General features: G+C 37.5%; 1 protein-coding gene and 1 long non-coding RNA gene across 2 annotated transcripts; one reads left to right on the top strand and one right to left on the bottom strand.

The window, feature by feature from the left end:
* Positions 1 to 73: 73 nt before the first annotated feature.
* On the top strand, positions 74 to 7,546 carry LOC131522617 (uncharacterized). The gene is made up of 4 exons (XR_009266576.1): positions 74 to 270; positions 1,018 to 1,150; positions 1,223 to 1,308; positions 4,364 to 7,546. It is a non-coding gene; the product is annotated as an uncharacterized LOC131522617 (long non-coding RNA).
* Positions 7,547 to 13,494: 5,948 nt separating this feature from the next.
* LOC131522616 (forkhead box protein O6-like) lies at positions 13,495 to 23,561 on the bottom strand. The gene is made up of 2 exons (XM_058748248.1): positions 23,029 to 23,561; positions 13,495 to 13,579 (listed from the first exon to the last, which is right to left on the bottom strand). The coding sequence occupies exons 1-2, from the start codon at positions 23,452 to 23,454 to the stop codon at positions 13,529 to 13,531; spliced, it is 477 nt and encodes a 158-aa protein (XP_058604231.1). The 5' UTR covers positions 23,455 to 23,561; the 3' UTR covers positions 13,495 to 13,528.
* Positions 23,562 to 24,683: the final 1,122 nt, after the last annotated feature.

Here is a 24,683-nt window from a genome sequence, read left to right on the forward strand (position 1 = left end):
TGTTTCTGGAACCAATAGCTGTGAGTAAGCAATGTTTGCTTAAATGAACTCAGAGTCCAAGGTTAATGTCACAATACGTTGCTTTCTGCAATACCCCCTTTAATGAAGATTTGCTGCCTGGAAAAAATAAAATAAAATAAAAAAACCCACAAACACACATTTGGAATTCAGGATTACTAGAAACTTTCGGGCAGGTGTGTTAGAGCAGCCTTGAGCAAACCTCTGTAGGATCTGACCCTACTCTATAGGGGATTTTTCCCTTTAAGTACTGTAAGTCTCTCTCTCTCTTTTCAAAGTGATTAATAACTTCTTACTAAATGTGACCCTGGACCACAAAACCAGTCTTAAGTTGCTATATTTGTAGCAATAGCCAAAAATACACTGTATGGGTCAAAATGATAGATTTCTCTTTAATGCCAAAAATCATTAGTATATTAAGTAAAGATGATATTCCATGAAATTTTGTAAATATGAAATCGTCATTTTTGATTAGTAATATACATTGCTAAGAATTCATTTGGACAACTTTAAAGGCGATTTTCTCAATATTTAGATTTTTTTGCACCCTCAAATTCCAGATTTTCAAATAGTTGTATCTCAGCCAAATATTGTCCGATTCTAACAACCTATACATCAATGGAAAGCTTATTCAACTTTCAGAAGATGTATAAATCTCACTTTAAGATATTTTTATGTCAGTGAATTCCACTCATGTAACTGTAGGGGGCTCTTAAGTTTATTTAATTAACCGAATATGTTCAACGAAAGTTGAATTACAGTACTATGGAAAAAAAATTGCACCAAACTCGATAATTAAGATGAAATGAAGACACACACAAATTAAAGCATGGTATGCACACTGTTAGGAAAAAAAAAAAAAAAAAAAAAAAGTTGAAACCGTTATATCCAGGCAGAAAATTACCAGAACCATTATTATTACAACCAATGTGCAATTCAAAATATGGGTAAAACAATTATACAAATATTAACATGGTATATTTGGCTGTATTTTTACAGGTTCTCACACTGTAAAGGACATGTTCCACCCCTTATGGTGTAACAGAAGTGGCTGGGCACAGATGAGAAGTAAGAGTAAGATAATTGTTTATTGCACAAGAGTCAATGGAGAAACAGGCAGGAGGATGAACGGGTGAGTATAACAGTCTTTAGAGATCTTCCTTGAGAATCAGAGAAGAGAATAACTGAGAATCTTGTCTTACAGGGATCCAGCAGAACAGGAGACACGTAGAAGGAGGAGCACACCTCAGTGTGCTTGAGACTGGGGAGAACTACGGAAGAACACACGAGGTAAGTCACACAGAACATCATTCTATGATACTTTTCCAAGACAGAGAGTCCACTTCGTGAGTACGAGACCGGACAAATGTGCTGACTGAGGTGTGTGCTTTTATACTGGCTGATAATGAGGTGATTGAATGCGTGACAGGTGCAGGTGCTCAGAACTCAGGTGATAGTGATCGTTGTGGTTGGATGGCGGTGGAGCCTGGTCGTTCTGTGACAGTACCCCCTCCTTCACAGCCCGCTCCTGAGGGCTGAATACCTTGACGTCGTGGTGGTCTACCTCTGCCACGAGGTGCAGGATGATCAGGATGAGCAGCGTGGAATTCCTCCATTAAGGACGGGTCTAAGACGTCGTTTCTGGGTACCCATGAACGTTCCTCTTGTTCATAGCCTTCCTAGTCCACGAGGTATTCCAGTTGACCACCACGATGTCAGGACTCCAGGATCTCCTTCACCTTGTAGATGATACCCTCGTCAAGTATCAAAGGAAGAGGGGGTTCCTCTGTCTGGCCAGGCTCTGTGGAAACAGGAACAGGGTCATGGTGAGGTTTCAACAGGGATACGTGAAATATGGGGTGAATCTTGTATTGAGGAAGAAGTTGAAGCATGTATGTGACCGGGTTAACCGGTTCCAGGATGTTGAAGGGGCCAACAAATCTGGGACGGAGCTTCTTGCTGGGCAGGCGCAGTCTCATGTCCCGGGTAGATGGTGGAAGGTAGGTGTTTCTGCTCGAAGGTCAGCTGCCATCTTCTGCCTGCGCACTGCCCGCTGAAGATGGTGAGCCGCATCCCTAACCCTCTCGGAACCAGTGATCGATGGCCGGGACATCAGAGGGTTCCCCAGACCAAGGGAACAGAGGGGGCTGGTAACAGAGCACACACTGGAAGGGAGTGAGACCAGTAGATGGATACCGCAGGGAGTTCTGTGCGTACTCGGCCCAGCCCAGGAACTGGTTCCAAGAATCCTGGTGGCCATGCCAGAAGGTCCATAGGAAGCGCCCCACTTCCTGCACCTTCCTTTGCATTTGCCCATTGGACTGCGGGTGTTATCCTGAGGACAGGCTTACGGTCACACCTAGGAGGTTGAAGAATGCGTGCCAGACCCGAGAGATGAACTGTGGGCCATGGTCTGACACAATGTCTTCGGGGATGCTATAAGTTCTGAAGACACTATTGAAGGGCATTTCAGCTGTCTCCATTGCCGTGGGCAGACCTTTGAGAGGCAGAAAAAGTCGACAAAACTTAGAGAAATGATCAATAAGCACTAGAATGCACGCGTTACCTCCAGAGGGCGGCAGATCTGTAATGAAGTCTACTCCTAGGTGTGACCATGGGCGATTGGGCACGGGTAACGGAAGGAGCTTGCCTGATGGGAGATGGCGAGGGCTCTTTGATATGGCGTAGTCTGGACATCCCTGTACGAACCTTCTCACATCCCATGCCATATTGGGCCACCAGAAGCATTCTTGTAGTAGCGGAAGGGTGTTGTTGGCCCCTGGGTGGCCAGTGCCCAAGGAGGTGTGAGTGGAAAGGATGAGTGGAGTGCGTTGTGATCGTGGCACATACTGACATCCATCTGGACAGCCCAGCGGATTGTTAGGGGCTGCATTGGAGGAGAATTCCATTGGATGAAGGGCAGTAGATTCGAGACAAAGCTTTGGCCTCGACATTCTTCGGACCTGGATGATAGGAAATCATAAAGTTAAATCTGGTGAAGAAGAGTGCCCATCTCGCTTGTCTGGGGTTCAGACGTTTGGCATCACAAAGATATTGCAAGTTCTTGTGATCGGTTAATACGGTGAATGGATGAGCTGCTCCCTCCAGCCAATGCCTCCACTCCTCCAGTGCTAGTTTGATGGCTAACAGCTCCCGGTTGCCAATGTCATAGTTTACCTCTGCCGGGCTGAGCTTCCGAGAAAAGGCACATGGATGTAATCGAGCAGGATTCCCCTGCTGCTGTGATAACACCACCCCAACTCCAGTGGTTGAAGCGTCGACTTCCACGACAAAGTGTAGATCAGGATCTGGGTGAACAAGGAGTGGGGTGCTGGTGAAGGCTCCCTTCAGTGTGGTGAAAGCTTCAGAGGCTGCTGGTGACCAGGACAGAGACTTGGGCTTTACTCGTAGTAGGTCTGTTAACGGACTGACAATGCTACTGTAGTTCTGAATGAAGCGACAATAAAAGTTGGCAAATCCAAGGAATCGTTGGAGCTCCTTTATGGTTGTGGGTTCTGGCCAGGTGGTGATAGCCTCTACCTTCCTCTCGTCCATCTGAATACCACTGCTGTCAATGTTCCAATTCCAGGGGTACATTTCTCTGCCTTGAGGTACAACTGGTATTCTATGAGCTTTTGAAGGACCTCGGCAACATGGTGGCGATGTTCGACCAGGCTCCGGGAGTAGATCAAGATGTCATCTATGTAGACGATAACTGAGCTATGGAGAAACTCCCAGAGCACTTCGTGCATAAAGTCTTGGAAGATGGAGGGGGCGTTGACAAGATCATATGCCCACTGGTGCCACAATACAAGCACAGACCTCAATATGCTGAAGAACACAGGAGGTAAGTCACACAGATAAGTATCATAGAATGCTGTTCTAAGACAGAGAATCCACTTTGTGAGTACGAGACCGGACAAATGTGCTGACTGAGGTGTGTGCTTTTGTACTGGCTGATAAGGAGGTGATTGAATGCGTGACAGGTGCAGGTGCTCATAACTCAGGTGATAGTCATCGTTGTGATTGGATGGCGGTGGAGCCTGGCCGTTCTGTGACATATGGCCTGCTGGCCAATATTGACATCAGACACATACCAATTTTTAGGTCAAGAACTAAAACTTTATCTACACATAAACATATTAGATGTGTACTAAGAGGCGGGTGCTGTTAATGCACCACCATCTCAGAGCAGTTTGCCATTGAGAAAGCTAACATCTTTGGATTTCCCCCCCTTTCTCGCTGTGTTAAGTAGATTGCTATAGTATAGCTGGAGTTCTTTTCCCCAGTCTTGTTTGTGCATAATTGCTGATGAATCTCTCTGCTCCTCCTCTCTTTGCTCTAGGGAATGTGTCCCGAGCACCACCATGAGACTCTACCATCCTGACACCATTTGCCACCCATCTGTCTGTTCCAGCCACACCCAGCCTGCATGTTCATTATGCTGATCCCTTGATGCTAGCAATCTTCTTTGACCTGCTCACTAGCCTTCTAAGCCATAGAGAGCTACAGTAATGTAAAGTATATTTGTAGGCCACCTGGTTGGTGTTAAAAATCAACCTCATTCCACCTCGTTCTCAAAAAAAAAAAAAAAAAAATACAAAAAAAAAAATATAAAATTTAAAAAATAAAATAAAATAAAATAAAAATGAATGATGAATATTGAAGCCTAATTACAGTTGTCAGAAGTACAAAAGCTAACTTTTTCAGTCTTTATTAAAAAAACATAAAAAAACATATATATTAAAAAAACAGTTTAAAACATATTAAAAACAGTTTGAGTTACAATAGTTTGTGGTTGGGGAAAAATTTACACAAAAGGATTTGCCCAAACAACGTTTTGTCAGTTAAAAACTATTGTAGACTTTTAATGGAAATAATTGGTATATAAATATTTTGTGTGTGTTATATAAGCTTGTGCTTTTAAAAGAAAATGACGAATTCTGAGGTTCATAAAAAATTTGGGTTGGAGTGAATTAGAAGCAGCTAATATTTGCATATTTAGGGTTGGCAACATATTTTGAGTTGTGGATGGACGAGAAAACAAATGTTAATTCCCAAATATGTTTTCCTTTTTCATTTGCCTTGAGCTCTCTAACCCCTAATTCTTTATGATCCTCAGAATTCCTTATTTTCTTTAAATATATATATATATATATACATATATATATATATATATATATATATATATAAATTAACAAATTGCTGACCACAGAAAAATAATACTGAGATACTTTATGTATTATAATAGGGCTATAAAAAATATACAGTGTCCCCTCTGCCATTAAAGACACTTATAAAAACATGCGGTTAAGATTTAGTACTGATTGCACACCAAACAGCCACATAATACAAACCTTTAAAAAAAAAATATTCTGAATTGCATGGAATCATAATAATATTAACAGCCGTAGAAGAGCCCTAGAAATGTGCTCACTTCATTGTCTACTTGAGGGGTTATGGAAGTGGTGGGTGATTCTTGGCTTCCTTTGTGTTAATTGCCATGAGCAGGCTGTGTTTCCCGCAGGATCTGTGGGTGTGGGTGCTAGTCAGCGTGGGTTAGGTAGTTATAAATAGTGCCACCAGATTAGCCGAGCATCTGAGAAGCAGACAGGAGATCGGAAAATCCAGTATCCAGTGCCAGTTTGGCTCAGCCTTATGGGTGCGACCTGGGATCCCCCTGTCCACAGTCCACAAAAATCACCTCAAACTACAATACGTCACAGTCATGTTACCAGGATATCTCATCCACTTTACTGAAGGACATAAGCAACTGTACACTTTCAGAAAAAAAAGGAACAAAAGATGTCACTGGGGTGGTACCCTTTCAAAAGTTACTAATATGAATCATTTAGATACTAATACAGACACTTTAGGTAAAAATATGTACTTTTAAGGTACCAGTACGTACCCTTTAGGGGTAAATAAGGTACAAAGGTGTTTTGTACCTTTATTTCTGACTGTATAAGACAAATGCAGGCAGCACTTTTCATCTTTGCATAATCTCATCACAGCAATAATAATCTGATTTCCTTTATTGCAAAGGTCAGTGCACCTCTAATCACAATTTAATACACATAATTAACTATTTAATTCTATAAAAGCAAATATGTGAGGTGTGTGTTTAGCATGGAAAATGGAGAATTATCAAAGTGATGTGCACTCTTCTCTATGGCAATGCAAAAACCTTTAGATATTGCACACTTTTACATTTTTCTATGTTTGGATAGACACTGAAATGTACAGTATTAACAACAACAAAAATCAATAAATCAATAATAATAATAATCAGTCCCACTATAGTGGCCTTAACTACTATGTACTTAAATCAAAAAATAAGTACAATGTACTTATTGTGTCCATATTGTATTGCAAAACACTTCTGCTGCTATTGAGGTGGGATTCGGGTAAGGTTAAAGTGACAGGTTTGGTTTAAGGTTTAAGGGTTTTAAGGGTTGTGTGGGTTAAGGTGAAAGGGATGGGTCAACTGTGTAACTATAAATGTAATTACAGATGTAATTACATGCAAGTATTTTTAAAATATAAGTACAATCTAAAAACATGTACATTATGTACACAATAAGTGCATTGTATCAAATGATTAATTTAAGGCCACTTAATATAAAGTGAGACCAAATAATCTGTAATGTATAAATAATCTTTATAAATATCTTTAGGAAACTTTAAAGAATAAGCAATTCAGCATAATACTGAATTAATGAAATTTAACAAAGTTAACACATTTACCTACTTTGACATTATAATGGTTTCATTATGTTCTTTGATTTATTTATTTATTGTTACTTTGATATTTTGTAGTCTTTGATGAATTTTCAAAGTTCATCTATACGTTTTGGGTAAATTGTAAGAATGGTAAGAATGGCTGTATTAAACAATTTACACAGAAATTTGTTTTTTTGAGCTAACCTTTAAGAATCATTTAAAAAGATCATTCTCAGATGAGGTTTGATAAAGAGATTGTGTCTGAGTTCTGAGCTTGCTTACATTCAGTAGTAACCTAGCTTTTGGTGATTTCAGTTCTGAAGATTCATAAAGATTTATACATATCAAAAGTGTTTACATTTTAGATCCTGTTAGAATGCTGATACTGCTTCTATTGAAAAATACAAAACTGCATGTGTACATTTTACATTTGAACACCAACTAATATAAACAAGGTCCCCCTGTCCATGTAGACATTGTCAGCTCTCATTTTAAAGTCAGCCATCCCATAAATAAATTAAGCTCAGACACTTTAAAGGCCGCATTCAGGCTGTATGCCATGCCCCAGTCACGCTATGCAGAGTAATAACCCACACACATATGCAGGCTTGGCACACTGGGCACACTTGGAGAAATACTACTAAGCGACCAGTTGCTAAGGAGACCCATGAGAAAGGGAGGGTTCTTGTTGCCATAGCAGCCTTTTTTCCTCCTAACCAGTTTCTCATCCCTGTGGAAGTGACATGGGTGAGTTTAGGGGGGAGGGGCTGGGATTCACTCATGCATGATCGGAGAAAGCAAAAGATGCAGGTTGCTTGACTTGACTAATAGCTGAGAAAGGAATGATTTTGGGATTCATTTCAACTGGGTTAATTAGCATGTTAGGGATTACAATAGGATAAACCATGGGCTAGGGCCTTTAGTAAAATAATCAATGATATATTTGTGAGCATAACACTAGCTCTAAACTAATGAGCTGCGGACCTAAACAATGATCACAAAGTATTTTAAAGCACAGTCCTGATTGTAGGCAGCAATATTATTTGCATGTACCTCTGAATTAGATTAGCAAACACCAAAACATGAACATTTAAACAGTAATGCTTTTTGTTTGCCATGCCATGTCCAAATCAGTCGCTCCATTTCAGTTAGGATGCTGCCTTAGAAGTAACAATGGTGTGTGTTGGCCTTTTGAAATGAGAATGCAAAGATCCCTTTCTGCATATGGATGTTCTCAACTCTGGCCCTCAAGGTCCACTTTTCTGCAGTGTTTAGCTCCAATCTCGATCAAACTCAGCTGCCTGTAACTTTCTAGTAATCCTGAAGACCTTGATTTAGCTTGTTCAGTTGACTTTGATTAGGGTTGGTGCTAAACTCTGCAGGAAAGTGGACCTCGAGGGCCAGAGTTGAGAACCCCTGCCTTACACTATCAACAACACTATTGTTTTTAATACTATGTATAAAACTACTATTTTGTTTCATTGATACAGTTAGCTGTATAGTGTATATTTTTGTAGAATTACAGTATTATAGTGGCATTTTTTCATTGCTTCAAAAAAGTGTTAAAAACTATAAAAAATATGCCCTCTGAAACTTTATTCACTGCTGTGTTGCTGTTGGATATTAGGCTATATTGAGTCCTTTACAGATTATTTGATCTTGTAAATCATAGTTTTCTTTTCTTTTCTGTCCGCTAAGATAATGCCCCTGAAAGCTGACTATGATACTGCCTTTAATATTTGGCATCTCTCAAATTCTGTCATCTTCATCAAATATAAACAAAATAATTGGTAGCTCCAGTTTCCTCTATCTTCCATCATGTTGTAGCTAGATTTGGGCCTTTGCATCCTTCATTCAGACTTCATATCTCTTGCTCACACTTGAGTACCTGTTTGCTGTTACAAATTTTCATTAAGTTTCCAGCGCATAGCTACTCAAGATATTGATAATTTTGCTGACATGATCATACCAAAATAGAAATGTGTCAACTGGTAAAAATTTTGCAGCAATTAGAAGCATGTGCAAAACTAGAAATGTGATTTTCATAATCAGCTAGGTTGTCTGAACTGCTAAACAATCAGTCAGCATAAAGGCTGCATCAATGACCACTGCACCCCGATATATTATTTACAGATGCTAAGCATGGAGGAATCAATATAAACCAAAACATATAAACTGTAGCCTTTTATTGTACATAGCTTTTAAAGTCTTTATAAGTTAGGTTCAGATAAGGAGTGGCAAAAACAAAAACAATAGTTACCATGTGCCTCTGATATCTGATTTCATCTTAAATTTCAGATATCTGTTGCTTTGCAAGAGTAGACAAAAACTATCAAGAGAATATGATAAATGAGGAGAAGAAACAACATGCCGCTTTCCTGATGTTAGTGGTAGGAAAGCTGGGTAATTACAAATGTTCATCCCCCTCACCAACTGCCAGCTATTTCTCGAAACAAAAAAAACCCAATTAAGTCACTTTGAGTTAGAGTCTGATAGTAAATGTGCAGCAGCGAGAGAGTGAAGAAGGCAGAGTCGAAAGTAAGGGCAGACGCTTTCAGAGATGGAGAAGAGAAACAAAAGAGATGCATTCATCTCTGAGATCCTGGACACGAGAAGCTGAAATATTAATGTGCATTTCGGCTCAGACTGCTGAGTCCAGTGTCTGCAGTAAAAGCTCAAATAAGATCGAGCATGAATGGCTGATACATGTCTGGAGGAGATTTTGGTAGTGCGTGTTTAAAAGAATGTAGTGCCGGTTGTGACCTTTGACAGAGTCTCTTGAAAAGTAAAGTGAAATTTAATGTTATGGCATGAACCTTGCAAAATTAGGTGAATCCACTGATTATTTCAATTTAAAAAAAAGTTATTTTAGCTAATCTGCTAACTTTGCTTCCCAAAAGATTGATACATGCTGTGAATCCTGACTCCCTGGAAGTTGCCTGGAAGTTTTGAATGTTAAGATTCTACATTATTTTTGCTTACATTTATTTATTTTTTTTTAACTTGGGTTCTTTAAGGATTTGTCCACACAAGTTATTCAAAAACATATATTTAGACACAAACTGACCACTAACCGCACTTTCAGATGCAATTAGAATTTTTTTTTTCTCAGCTGTCCCGGAATCAAACAACCACAAGTGCATTTCCTGAAAAATGATGTAACGTGATTAAGTATCATAGTACAATGCATCGTTGAAGAAACTAACCAACTTGTCACAACTGTTTCCCAAAACCAAAGTAACATGATTGAATCTCTGTTTGAACCACGTTGGTTCAACAATATAGGACTGTCCTTAATGACATAATGTACAAGTAGTAATGACTGAGTTAATTAATCGATTCGAGATCTGCTGCAACAAACATGGCACCTGATGACTATTTAACTGTTTTTTGTTCCCTAACATTTTGATATTTGATTTATCGCAGGTTCTCTCTTATGCCATATTCCAGGTTTCCCTTATGCTTTTATGTATACACGCCCTCTTCAAAAATGGTGCTGATCGTTGACATGCTATAATATATAGATTGAAATATACAGTATATACTGTATATTCAAATGGAATGAACAAAATAAATTGTACTGCATTTTAGCTTGCACATTGTGCCCAACAGCATGATCTATGAAAATGGAAGAAACTACGCTTCTAACTATAGGTCAAAAGCTGTAGTTCCAACCAAAAAGTTTGTGATGCTGTTTGCAAATGTTTATTTTAACTATGGTTTTGGGAAACTCAGAATCGTTAAACTGTTTGTAACGATGGAATTTGTGACCAAAGCTGGCTAACGATGCTTTTGGGAAACGTGCCCCAGGATAGTCGAATATCAGCGACCGATACAGCTATTCTGTATCCTAAAAAAAAGGATCATATGAGTTACAAAACACAACTCTTTCAGTCTTAATTTAAAAAGAATTCCCTGAACTTTTGAGTTAGAAAAGAAGATAGAACAGGAAGTGTTAGAATCTGACTAATTATTCCCCTAAATTAAAATAATGTAACTGAGTAAAGTTTACAGTTCAAGAAAGTTTTAAGAAAAAAAAATCTATTTGTTTGGTTATTGAGCAGCAATATTGTGGTACAGGAAGCTGTTGAACCCTGCATTTTATTTTATTATCCATAACTGAAACATTCTGAATGTCATATAGGACAATGTGCATCTAGTGGCATGGGAATCATGGATTTTCTGTGCTCCTTTCCAACTTTCTCTCTCTCTCTCTCTCTCTTTCTTTCTGTCAAAAAGAGAGAGAGAGAGAGAGAGAGAGAGAGAGAGAGAATAAGAAAAGGGTACGGTCCCTTGGCCACAAACTCTGACCTATAATGCAAGTTGACTGCCACGGTAAAGCAGCAACTGTCATATTGTCAACCGAGCCAACAATGAGCACACAGGCACCACAAAGACGCTTACTCAAGACATGAACCCTAGACAGATTGGATGGTGGAGAGAAAGAGAGTGAATCACTAAAGAGTACCAAGTTGAATGACTTGGGCGAATGCCAGTGAATATCTCTCGGAAGAAAGGCAATAATCTTATTAGGTTTAGCATGTATGACTCATAAGCAAGTATGAAAATCATATTTAAAAAAAAAATAGTTCACTCAAAAATGAAAACACTTTTACTCAATTATTTATTCACCCTGATGCCATTCCAAACCGGTAAGACTTTTTCTGTAGAACATCATCAATTTGTACAAATTAAAGCTGCATGTATGTATGCTTGTTTGAGATTTTCAAGCTACATACATAGTGGTGAAATAGAAACAAGATTGAGCAATGACTCAGGAAAAAGTTTTTGGAAAAGTTTAAATAAAAAAAAGGCAGAATCTTGAATGTGCCGATAAAAAAAAACAGCAGAGAAGTTTGGGAAAAAAGACATGAAGAGAACAAACGAAAGATAGAGCATAAAAGAGTTGCATAATGGAAGAGATAAAGAGCATGGGTTCATGCGGGGCTATCTGCTGGCTCCGAGCTCAGAGTTTACATGGATGGAATAGCAAACATCCAGCCTTCAGACTGACCTACTTTCATCAAACAGCACATGGCCACATCTCAACCGTGTGTACCTCCCTCAGCACCTCAATTACCCCTGCTGAGTACACTGTGCACATCCAGTTCTTACTGCTTCAATTCTGAGCAAATCATTTCTAGTGGTTTTGGATTAGTTTTGACTTCATATTGAGTACTTGCTTATTAAACCCTTTCCTGATTGAGATTAGATGTTGCCTTTTGGATTCACAAGGGCTCCTGAAAACCACATCGCTTGTCTGTCTGTTTGTTCTACTGCTCATCTCCTGACCGCATTTACATCTGCACTCATCTGGACAGTTCTGAGTCAGTGCACATTAAAGAAGCAGCACACACATGCTGCGTCAAAGTGAGTTTTACTTTGGCCTTGTCTCTAGCGTCCTGATGCCCACAGCACTTGCTGTCCTCACTAGGTAGTCATTTGCTATAGTCCACCAGTGCAGGCTTTACAGAAGGGTGGATAGTGGCTGCAAAGGGGGAACTAGTGAGCGCACTTCTATATCATAAAATAACAAATGGGACACTCTGCATTCACATGGACTTAACAGAAACACACAATACTAAATCAAGTGTACCATTGGCACTTTTCTTCTATATTTGTGACAGAGCCTATATCAGCACTGCTTCCCAGGAATCATAATGAGCCAGGACCTTGGATAACCCCACCAGTTTGAACAGTGTGTCAGCCTGTCAGCGGTAACTGAGAGTGGTGTGAGATATAGCCTCTCCCAGACATCAATCACCATAGATGGCTCATAAGCCAGCAACACACTGCCATGTCACAGACTCTAAATCTGTCTGTGGGCAGTTCCGTGCAGTCTCCAAATAGTACCACAACTCTCAGTTTTATATACACTGGATACTGCGAATATTAACACACCAGTAACTGCAGTAGCCAAAGCAGAGAAGCGACGCTGCAGTGTGTTATTGGTGTAATGGAGACAATGGAACATTTGCAGCATGCTGAAATTATGAAACTGTTTGGGTTTGGTTATATAATTAGATGGAGATATTTGCTTCCACAAAGTCTGTTGTAGAAAAATACTACACTGTAAAAAATTTATTTTTACAGAAAAAAAAAATACCTTACTGGTATTTGCGCAATTATTTAACAAAAAATAACTGCATGTCTTAACCCTTGGTAAACAGTGTTGGTCATTATGGAAATGATCCAGCTATGTCTGTGTTCTTTTTGTTTGTTCATTATCAGTAGATCAACTTTATACTACCTTCAACGCTTTTGTGGGATTGTCGCGGTTTGACACTAATTTGCCGTTTCATAAATCTGCAGAGGCAGACAGTAACTAAGTACATTTACTTGAGTATTGTACTTAAGTACACTTTTTGAGTATCTGTACTTTACTTGAATATTATTTTTTTCTGGAGACTTATGACTTTAACTTCACTACATTTGAAAGACAAATATTGTACTTTTCACTCCACTACATTTCTATCAAGGTCCTCGAAGTAGAAAATCATTACTATGTAGCAGCTCTGAAAGTCAGTGGGTGATTTTTTTCTTCTCCAAAACGTGACTTTCTTTTTTCAGACAATTTATTAGCAATCACTCTTGTAGGGCTACTTGAAGTAATTTCCCAACATTTTTGTGAACACTGACCAGTTGCAAATGTGATATTCATTTACAACAATTCAGTAATAAAAAGTTAATAATGTGGTATATATTAGACACAATATTGTCCGATTTTGCTAAATTGTGTGCGTGAAAATATTACCTATAAAGTCACAGAAGAACTGTTGTGCATCTCCTAATAAAACGCAATAGGTGTTGGACTTGAAGCAGCACTGGACAGACCATTCTGTGTGTGACATCAAAGTACCGTGAGAGAGATTAGACAGCATTTTTGAATTTTTTTGTTTTGATGTCAAATAAGTCTTGCTGTTTTGCTTTTTTGTTAAAGCAGTGTTGCTGTTGTAAAGTTGTACAACTACAGTTGTGTTGCTGGGTTTTAAAGCACACTGTAAAAAAGAAAAAAAAAAGTTGAGCCAACTTAAAATTTTAAGGCAACCAACTTCAGCAGATTTTTGAGTTTGCTCAACTTGTTTTTGTGGGAGATTCTCACATTTTTGTTGTATAAACTTAAAACGGCAAGTTGAGAAAACTCAAAAATCTGCTGAAGCTGGTTGCCTTGAAATTTTCTTTTTTTTTTTACAGTGCAGGTGTGATTTTTTTCTTCTTCCTTATCACTCTGTATTTACAGGATTTCACTGTCCACTCTATTTAAATGTGGATGAATGGCTACACATAGATGTGTGCACACACTGTCAGAGCTGTGTGAGATTACTACCATCCTGCTTTTGTGGGGGTGGGAAGGGGTGTTAAATAATTTTTTTTTTTTGTTTGTTTTGTTTTGTTTTTTCCTCCATAGGTTTTTAACATTCTAAAAGCTCTCTATTCCAAAGATATTACAAGCTAGTCAGTGTATTCAGTAGGTGTAATGCATTGTAAGTGTCTTCAGAGGTATTTCAAGTATTACGTACAACAATAATAAAACAGTGCAATAACATAAAGTAAATTTACTTTTGGTACTTAAGTACTTTTAAAAGCAAGTACTTCTGTACTTTTACTTAAGTAAAAATCTGTCTTTACAACTTTTACTTGGAAAGTAGTAACATTTGACCAGCAGTATCTGTACTTTCACTCAAGTAATGGAGTTGTGTATTTTGTCCACCTCTGTAAATCTGGCCCTATATCACGAAATATATGGTTATAAAGGCCTGTTCACATCAAGAACAATAACTATAAAGATAGCTATAATACTGCATTAGAGTCCACACAATGCACTATAACTTTATTTTTATAAGCATGTGCTGCAGTTGTGTCATTTGCCTCCAGCTCTTTAAAGCAGAATGGATTTTGATTGGCTGTCAAGTGGTGTTGACTCTGCTGTTCTTAGAAATTTAGAATGATTTTAAAACTATATCAATATCAATATTATACATGTTCCTGAAACATCATCACCATTTTCTTACAGTATTTTTTTTTTTTATATATATAATTGTATCCAAACAGGTTTCTCAAACACTCCTACCTCATCATCTTCTAACTCTCATGTCATGGCATTAATAAACAGGCACAATAAACTGGGAAAGGAGGAAGAATTTTAACATGCAGAAAATGTTATACATGATCTTTAAAGTGTGAAACTTACACTACACCAAAAATGGCTTGTGGCATTTTTAACAATTAACATCCATTTGTCTCTGTGAGGGAGTTATTTTATACTGCCTCTGAAAGCTACATGAAGATTAGGAGGCTGTTTCATGTGTGTGCAGAGCTGAACATTTAGGCATCTATGCTTTCATGAGATACTGAGCAGAACAGACTGCCTGCAATTAAGATGAAATCTGCATTTCCTTGATAATAAGCTACGTCTGAATTATTAACAAGAGCTGTTCCCTGAGGACTCAGTCTCCAACTGAGTTCATCAGCACACACAAACTCCCAACACACACTGTGTGTACACTCACATGAGGTGAGACACACAGCATAAAAAAAAAAAAAAAAAAAAAAAAACCCTAAAACACAAACATCAGACATGAAGACAAGCATATATGTATACATTAAACACATGCATGGATATGTGTAATGGATTAACTTGCAAATGTAAGGTAACCACCAATCAACAGGTTGTGAGATAATGGGAACTGAGGCCTGCCCTCCCGGACCATGATAAATGCAATCAAATTGTATTTGGTTGGTTAACTCAATGTTTAAGTGCAAGTAACAGGTTTGTATACAAAATCAAAATCTAAAGTTCCTTCAATTTTATCTTGGAGTTTATTAACTTAATATTTTTGTGATGTAACATACTAGAGTTTACAGAGCATAATAATTTGATAAAATGTAGCTTATTCGTACCTTATAAAAAATGCTTGAAATCATTAAATCAGCAGATGGTGAAGGTTTCTAAACAGTCACCTTCAGAGTGTTATAAAACTCTAGTAATAATATCTAAGATATTCCAAAAAAAAAGAAAGAAAATGATATTCACCCAAATAAATGGCAGCTGTCAGCGTAAGGCTGTTTAATATAGAAATCTTAACAATATCTTATTGTTAGAAATCTTATTATTTTTATTCGGACCCACTTTATATTAGGTGGCCTTAACTACTATGTACTTACATTTAAATGAATCATTTGTTACAATGCACTTATTGTGTACATACATGTTTTTACATTGTACTTATATTTTTAAAAATACCTATACGTAGTTACATCTGTAATTAATTTCTGTAATTACATTTATAATTACACTGTTGAACCATCCCTTACACCTTAACCCACCCTTAAACCTACCCATACCACCAAACCTGTCCCTAACCTTACCCGTATCCCACCTCAATAGCAGCAAAAGTGTTTTGCAATACAGTATGAACACAATAAGTACATTGTACTTATTTTTTGATGCAAGTACATAGTAGTTAAGGCCACCTAATATAAAATGTAACCTTTTATTCTTTTTGTGACATTCATATAACAGTGAGCAAGAAAACGGTTGAAATCTGTTCATTTAATAAATGAATGAATGAATGAATGAATGAATAAATAAATAAATGCATGAAAGAATGAATGAATGAATGAAAAATAGCAACTTGTCATATACTAGTGGTAAGGACTACAAATCCTGTCCATTATATTAGTCATTCTTTGCTATCGGGAAAATAACTAAAAATATCTATCAGACTGTGCTTTTTAAGAAATAAAAAGCACAAACACATTTGTGTGTGGTTTATTGCAACTAAAACATAATAACAGCTACAATTTGATGCTGACAAATACATCCAAGGACAATACACGATACTTGAAAAGGTTGAAGTGCAACGTTCTGCTGTATTTCTGTGGAAGTAATTTTTGATAATTACATACCTTACATTTTGCATTTGGCAAATGTTTTTATCCAAATATACACAACTGAAATGAAGCTATAACCTTGGTGTAGCTACCGCCACGCCCTTCAGCACACCAATCAGCCACACCAAAGCATACAGGAGGAGAGCGAGACAGGGCAACTGGAATTGAGTTCAGAATTAAAATATACAGTTTATAGTTTATTTATATAAAAGGTATATTTGCGTATAAAGTTGGGTATCATTACTATTCCCGGTCCCGCCCACTCCCGATTACATTTTTTTCCTGTCCCGTCCCAATCACGTGATTCGTAGCGATTTTGTTTCCCATCCCACGGGATTCCCGAAAAAATGTCAGCCTCTACAAGGGAGCACTTCACTTACTAGTCTCCCATGATGCATTTTTAAATATCTAAAAGTGCCCCTATTATGGATTTTTGAAAATTACCTTTCATGCAGTGTGTAACACAGCTCTAAGTGAATTAAAACATCCTGCAAAGTTTTACATCTGAAAGTACACCGTGTATAAAATTATTGTCTCTCAAAAGAAAGAGTCGACTCTGAATGATTGAAACGAGTCGTTTTTAAAACGAATCCCAAGCCGTTTCATGATGACGTCAACATGAAACATTAGCATATTGCCTGCCAACTTGTTGGTCTTTTCGCTTAGGTCTGAATGAAAATGCAAATTCATTCTTAGCCACTAGATGCCACTTTTGGAGCGGTAAAAATAGCGGTTTCCATGGTAATGCTGTACACAAAGCAGCACTGCGCTCACAAATGCTGCTTTATCAGGCATTACAGGCATGATGAAATGAAAATGAGAACAATCGGACCAATCACCCCAGATTAGCGTAAAGGAGGGGTTTGGAAAAATGAATCCTTGAGCGAATCGTTTGGGAATTGTTGAGCAAGTAAGGAAAAAATAAATGCATATTATAAGACAATGCAAGTGTTTTTTGACCTTGCATGCATGTCAACCAAAATATGAACCTTTCATTACCCATAATAGGGGCACTTTAAATAAATATTAGACAACAGATGTTATAACTGGTTTGGTGTTTATACAAAATGTGAACCTGCTTGCTCTCTCTTTATTTCAATGTCTGTCATCTCTCTTTCTCTCTCATTGGCTCCTGACTCTTTGCCCTGCTGCCTTGCACCATTAAAGACCTTAAAGACATGTTATAAATAACACTCTAGTCACTTCACATTACAGTCTGACTGACTGCCTGGCACCCGTACTGACCCGCCGCACAATACCCTGGCAGCACATTACCAGCCATCACACTGACAAACACACACACACACACACACACACACACAGAGAGAGAGAATATCAACATGACATTCTTTCAAATGGTGGATTAAAAATGCACACACCCACAAGGGCATTGAAAACATAAAAAAAGAGACAATAATGAGGAGAGAGTAATTTTCTGTTGTGACAGGCAATCACTTTTATGCATCCATCAATAGACCAACATTTTGCCAAAGACAGTCTAGATCATAAAGCTTATTAGTATTTTTTGCTTGTTTTTGTACAGAAATCATTCATAGACTGCTTTCAAAGAGCTTTTACCTAGTAAAAAAAAGTAATATATTTAAAATACATTTATTTCATACTAAGTATAGTTCAAATCTATTAACATATTTACAGACATATCACTCAAGACTTACTGATATAAAAGTTATAATTAAACTTTATGTGGTGTAATACTTTCTTAATATTATAGATGCAGTCCGTAAGTTTTGCCTCTTTGTCGCCATTTCTGTTTGAAAACCTGGAATTGCAGCTGTGTGAGGAATTATCTTCCTTGTGTGGGGTTGTACTCCGGCACAGCTCCAGCGTGGATGAATCTAATGTTTTGAGGAGTATGTGTGTCAGTCTGTCAGTCACCGCACTGTGGATACTGTACATAGTAATGACAGATTCTAGCCTACGTCATGGAATATATGACCCAAATAAGAATTTTCACCGGATATTGCCATCTGAACAAGTAAGTAACAAGTCCGCCATGTTTGTTCTGACCAACTGAGGAAAAACTAATTACCATAAATCGCGCTACCAATGGTAATTAAATCTAACGTTCGGTTAGCTCATATCACATCTAACCGTGCACATTATTATTATTGTTATACTTTATTCTCAATTTCTGTACAGTCTAATCTAATTGTCATACCATTCAAATTTCATATTAAGAAATTCTTTTAACACAAAAAGCAAATTATGCTCCCTTCGAACTGGTTTTCTTTAAAATACAAATCTTGTGTAATCCCAGGCTATCTGTAATCAGAAGCACATTTAAAACTGGAATATAATTTAGTTTCATAAACACATAATCCTTTCTGGATTACAATCCGCCATCAAAATGATACATTTAATTATTCTAGCTGCTGTGAGAAAAGGCTATAAATGATCTGCCACCTGCAGTATCCTCACATGCGATAGCCTATTAGCCGGGACAACTTCTTTATGTTTACAGATGTGACGTAATGACGCAGCAGCATGCTCAAATTTCCCGTGAAAACCTACCCGTGCCAGTCAAATTAGAAAACATTATTATAAGTTAACCATTGTGAAGCGGGCTAAAGTAAGGTGGTAGTTTTGAACACTGGCTAGTTATGTACTTGCTCAAATATTGATTTTGGATCATTTTTAACCCAAAAAAGTTACGGACTGCAGCTTTAAACCCAAAATATGTTTTAATGTCATTATAAGGATTGTATGATCTTTGACTATTGGTCCTTAAATGCAAGATTTAAGTGTACCTTAAGTATACTTGCAATAGTTCCACTTTAGCACAATCAAAAATCCTTCAGTATATCTTTAGTTGGACTTCAGCAACTAAAGATACATTAGTATTTTGTAAATCGAAAGTAATAAATATCAGAATTTATTTGAAATACAAATCTTTTGTAACATTATAAATGTCTTTATTGTCATTTTTGAACAGCTTAATTCATCTTTGCTCAATAAAAGTATTAATTTCTCAATAAATAAATAAATAAAATGAATTAATTAATTAAATGGTAAAATTAAATGCAAGTTTATCACAGTTTCCACAAAAAATATTAAGGAGAAAAAGCTGTGTGTTTTTGACTCACCAAAAAGAACCAGCTCATAGAGTCATTTGAGTAAAAAAAAAACACTGTTTTCCTGGTATTTTTTTTTACTGTTTCAGCAACAGTGAAATGATACCTAATGAGGCAAGACAGACCAAAAGAACTTACAGGCTCTGTTTCTGTCATGTGGGCATAGGCGTAAAGGGGGGCGGGGGGGACAGGACCCCCCCTATCTGAGGCTTGTCCCCCCTAAAAATATAATTACAAGTGACTCTGTGTATTGAAAATAATATAATGGACATATACTTAAAATTATTGTGTGATTAGTAAAACAAAATAAACGCAAAAAAAACGTTTTAAGTTCAGAAATATTTTGATTCCCCCTCCCTTGCCTCACAGTGGTTTGGTCCACTGCCTGCTTTCCTTCTTTACCGATACACACACACGAGTCTGGAGAGAGAGAGCAAGTTAGTTATGTGTAAGTAGGCTGTCAAGGCTATTTTATTCTCTTTAAACATCAGGTGAAATGATTCTTTATCTTTAATAAAGATGATGCTGGATCATTAATAAATTAGTCATGACAAAAAAATTATGACATCAGATGTATTTTCTATGAGCGATTATAAATTTGACAAGCTTAATACCGTAGCTTGTCACCCACTACAACTAACACGGCGATAAGCCTGTGTGTGAACTGATATTAGGATATTGTAGACCTACGTGTTGGGTTTCGTTCAATATGATGTTAAGTGGCAGATCAGTGGGTTTAATGCGGTTGAATTAATGCGAAAGAGAAGTACTAGGTTTCAGACGAAACCTAAAATACTATGGATGACGCAAAATAATAATTATAATATGACCGGAACCATGAACTGAATATTTAAACACGGTCTCCATGCTATGTACACATGCTGTGTGCACATATCTATCCTTACAAGTACAATTTTGGCTGTATTATTTGTGTCCCCTTCAAAAATTGCTCTTGAGAAATTTTACGTTTATTGTCCCCCCCTACTGTCAGATGAACTTTACGCCCCTGCATGTGGGGTTTGTTTAGTGCAACAGAGGGCGCTGCCTACTATAGCAGCTTCAAGTCATGTTATCACTTGTCTTCATCTACTAATTTCAAATAGACCACGGACAACTAGACCATAGACAGAGCGAATGACAGTCAAGAAAGAGTGAAAGAGCATAATTTACGAGCATTTGAAAGTTACACTAAGCAGTTTTTACAGTTCACAACTGTGCTAATTATGCTACAGTTAATTGTTTCAGACAGTAGGATATGCATTTTTCAACGTCAGGTTAGAGCTAAGAAAGGCATAAAGATCGCCTTTATCGTGTGGGTCAGGATGTGTCTCAACAGGCTTTTTTGTGGCAATGGCTGATACTAAGATAATGCAGCTAATTCCCTTTCAACACACCTCTGAAGAGCTCATTTTAATGACATGGGCTTACATTTGCCCTGAACTTTGAGGGCTAAGCAGACTGTTGGTCCATTGTGAGGCTGCTAACTCATTTGATCTTTTTCTAGCACAGTCCAAGTGGCAAACCATAGTATCGATGTTATCATAGTATCCCCACTGTGTCTTTGTTGACACAGTTCAGCGAAGTTAATCTAAGACGTGTTTTTGGACAAACAACACTTTTGTCATAAGCATATGTAATATTTGCAGTTGATTTCTACTTATCTGTTTCATGTGTAACAACATCAAGGTGCAAATTGTTCCTCCTCACAATTAAGCCAAAACAAATAGTTGGAAGGTAAGTAAATATTTTATTATTTACTATATGATTGTCAATAGGATTCAATAGGATCAGCAATCCATCCGCGGTGTTTCCCTGACTATTGCCCAGGATTGTGGGATGGGCTCCAGGATGCTTGTGATCCTACATAGAACAAGTAGTTTGGAAACTGGATGGATGGATGTTTAAACTTACCTCCACAAAGGTTGTATTCCAATTTTGTTTTGTATGTTTTTTTACATAGAAACTCATGAACAAAACTGAGTCGTGATTGTCTGAGGAGGTAACCACAGCAACAGTATGCCGCTCAAGTATTTTCTGTTAAGATCATTATTGGATGAAACATTGACAAAATACAACAAATACTATTAAGTACTAGACTTTAGTATCATAGCTGACCATGTGGATTTAGTTGCATAACACAACAAACTACATCTTGCTTCTATTTGAAGTAGTGCCAAAAGACAATTTGAGCTGCACAAAATGTAACTTAACAAACAGCCCTACAATTCTTAGAGAAAATCCTTTCTCATGGAAAATCCCAACTTAAAGGCACTTAATGTATAATTTGAATGCTAAATAACCTGTATTTGTCTGTTTAGCCCGCAATTGACTTTTTTTATTCAAAGGGATATTAACACTGAGCACCACAACATAATTCTTGATTGAGCTATACAAACATTTCATATATATTACGTACTTGTCCTACCTTGTGAATAATGTATAAGAGTTAAAATTATAGCATGAGTTCAGAACTTTGAGACACCTCTGAACAAAGACTACAGTTCTCTCCAAATAGAAAATAAAGGACCATTTAAAGGTGAGTTGTTTCAGAACTCTGGTGTATAACTCTAAATAATACTGGTTATTATTGTTGTTCTTGAAATCTGATGCTTGTAACTGTAAATTAGTAAAGTGTGAAATTCTAATCCGAAATAAAAGAAAATTACAAAGGTGTCACAATGAATCAAGTGTTTTGAATGAATCAGTCTGATTGCAGAGTATTGGAGCAGTGGGAAACTGATAATGCATGATTACATTATGCAGAGGTTTCCCTCCTAAAATGCATTGTGCTCCATCATCATCCACTTAGAAATGCTCTAGCAATTTTATGTGTATTATAAAAGACACATTGTATTATACTTATACATTTTGCATACATCCTTTCTTTCCCACACCCACATTTTTCCTCTCTTTGCACCCCCTTTTTCCCCATCTCTCTCTGTATGAAATAACCAGAGCTTAAGAATGAGGCTCAGTCTATCCAAAATGAATCTGTCTCAAATGAATAAAAGGTTCAGGAATGGGGTTCTAAATACAGATGAGTGAACAATAATATTTTAAGAGCACTTTCGTTTGCTCTCTTTACCTATTATGCACCCTGCATACATATTTTTATTGTGTACTGTATTATTATATACATATTGAATACTGGATATTACATTTCATGTAATGTTATGACAAATTGCTGTGGAGTGTTAACTAATTTTAGAGCAAATCACCAAGTCAAGCACCTTGTAGCCTAAGTGTAACTTGACCAACAAACGTGAATTGTCATTGTGTGCACGCATGTATCATGTGTTACCTTCCATCCGGCAGAACTGTTGCTGTCTCCTTTATCTTTAAAATAGGGCACATATCGGACCATCCAGTCGTAGATCTGAGACAGGGTAAGTCTTTTCTCGGGTGTGCTCTCGATGGCTCGGGTGATGAGCTCCGCGTAGGACTGGTTTCCCCACGCGTTCCGCCGGGAGGATGCCTTGGTTTTGCGCAACGCAGCTCCCGTTAAGTCGTGAAATCCTCCGGCATCCAGCATCATCATCCTCCTCTTGCACGCTGGTGATGGAACATGATCCGAATCTACTTTAAATATGGAGAGATTAAGCGACAGATCCGCGTTCACCTCACATGAAAAGTCGTTCGTCCAGCTGCATGAGCGAGGTCTGCTGACCAAATCCGACTCCATATCCACCTGATGAGCCTCCGCTTCATCCTCCTCTATCATCATCATCTGTTCTTAATAAGCCGATGCCAGGTAGATAGTCAGGTGATGCTGTATTCTCAGAAACGCCTCAATGAGCCCACCTCACAGAGGAGGAGAGAGAAGAATGCTGTAGACGAGAGCGCATCACGTTAAAGTGAGTCTGGCTTGCAGAAATAATGGATGCATGTGTTCAGACAGCGGCTCATATTTAATTTCCATCCCGGTTTTAACTCACTCTGCCCGCAGCAGCAGTAGCTATCCTCCTCTTCGATATCGGTTATTACAAGCAAAACTGGAGCAGCAACAGATGACAGATCTTCGCATTGCACTGAGAACTAAAAACTTCTCAATGCATTATGAATGTCGTAGCACTGATGCATATTTGGTAAAGTCCCCAAACATTTTCTGTTTTACTCAGTTATATTGTAGGCTATTATTATAGTGTTAATCTGATTCTGTTTCTTTTCAGTAACCGATTCTTTTATATTCTGTTCTATAAATTCAGATTTTCTACTCATTTTCTGTGGAATTCTCTTGCAAATTTGTAATGTTTCAGTGCAATTTAAACTGCATAAACCCAGATTTGTGTCATTCCTATTAATAAACATAACACTTTTTAAGTTTGTTTAAGTCTACTTCAGGTTCTGAGGATTTTTTTCCACATTATTTCACATGTTTATGTGATCTTGTTTCACTAAAACAGTGTATCCTTTTTTCTTTATTTACCCTGAATTAAAGTGAACTGTGACAACATGCTCCATTAACAGCTTAAAATGTTATCTGATTTAATAAAAAATAAATGCAAGACAAATTAAAATATGTTGTCATTAAAATACAGTTGTACAATTTTTGATACAAAATAACGTCTTTTTTAAATTAATAAAATGTAACTCATTTTGGATAGTTCAAATAAATGAGGACAAACAGATGAAGAACACACTCACACATTCAGAAACACACACACACACACACACACACACACACACACACACAGATCTCAGAACTGGAAACAAACAGATGAGCACATAAGAGTGCTTCAAATTTCCACCCCACCCTAATTCTTATTTCTACATCCTGTATTCTATCTTTTGTTAGTAGGCCATATTTCCGATTCGTAGTTAATAATTTACCAGTCATTCTCTGATGCACTCGGATCTTTATTTGTGCATAGGGTGAATAAGATCAGGGTTGCATAGACTGAGACTCAAACACCCAAATCCACTCGTGACTAATTACAACCCAAGGCCAAATGACAG

This window comes from Onychostoma macrolepis, chromosome 16 (assembly GCF_012432095.1).
Source record: "Onychostoma macrolepis isolate SWU-2019 chromosome 16, ASM1243209v1, whole genome shotgun sequence".
Classification (NCBI taxonomy): domain Eukaryota; kingdom Metazoa; phylum Chordata; class Actinopteri; order Cypriniformes; family Cyprinidae; genus Onychostoma; species Onychostoma macrolepis.

Bases quoted from the DNA above. Each gene is read 5' to 3' on its own strand.
- LOC131522616 (XM_058748248.1), bottom strand. From the start codon at position 23,454: ATGATGATGATAGAGGAGGATGAAGCGGAGGCTCATCAGGTGGATATG. The intron at 13,580-23,028 runs GTAACACATGAT...TGTCACACACAG, and splicing joins ACAGTTCTGCCGGATGGAAG to AATGGTCTGTCCAGTGCTGC.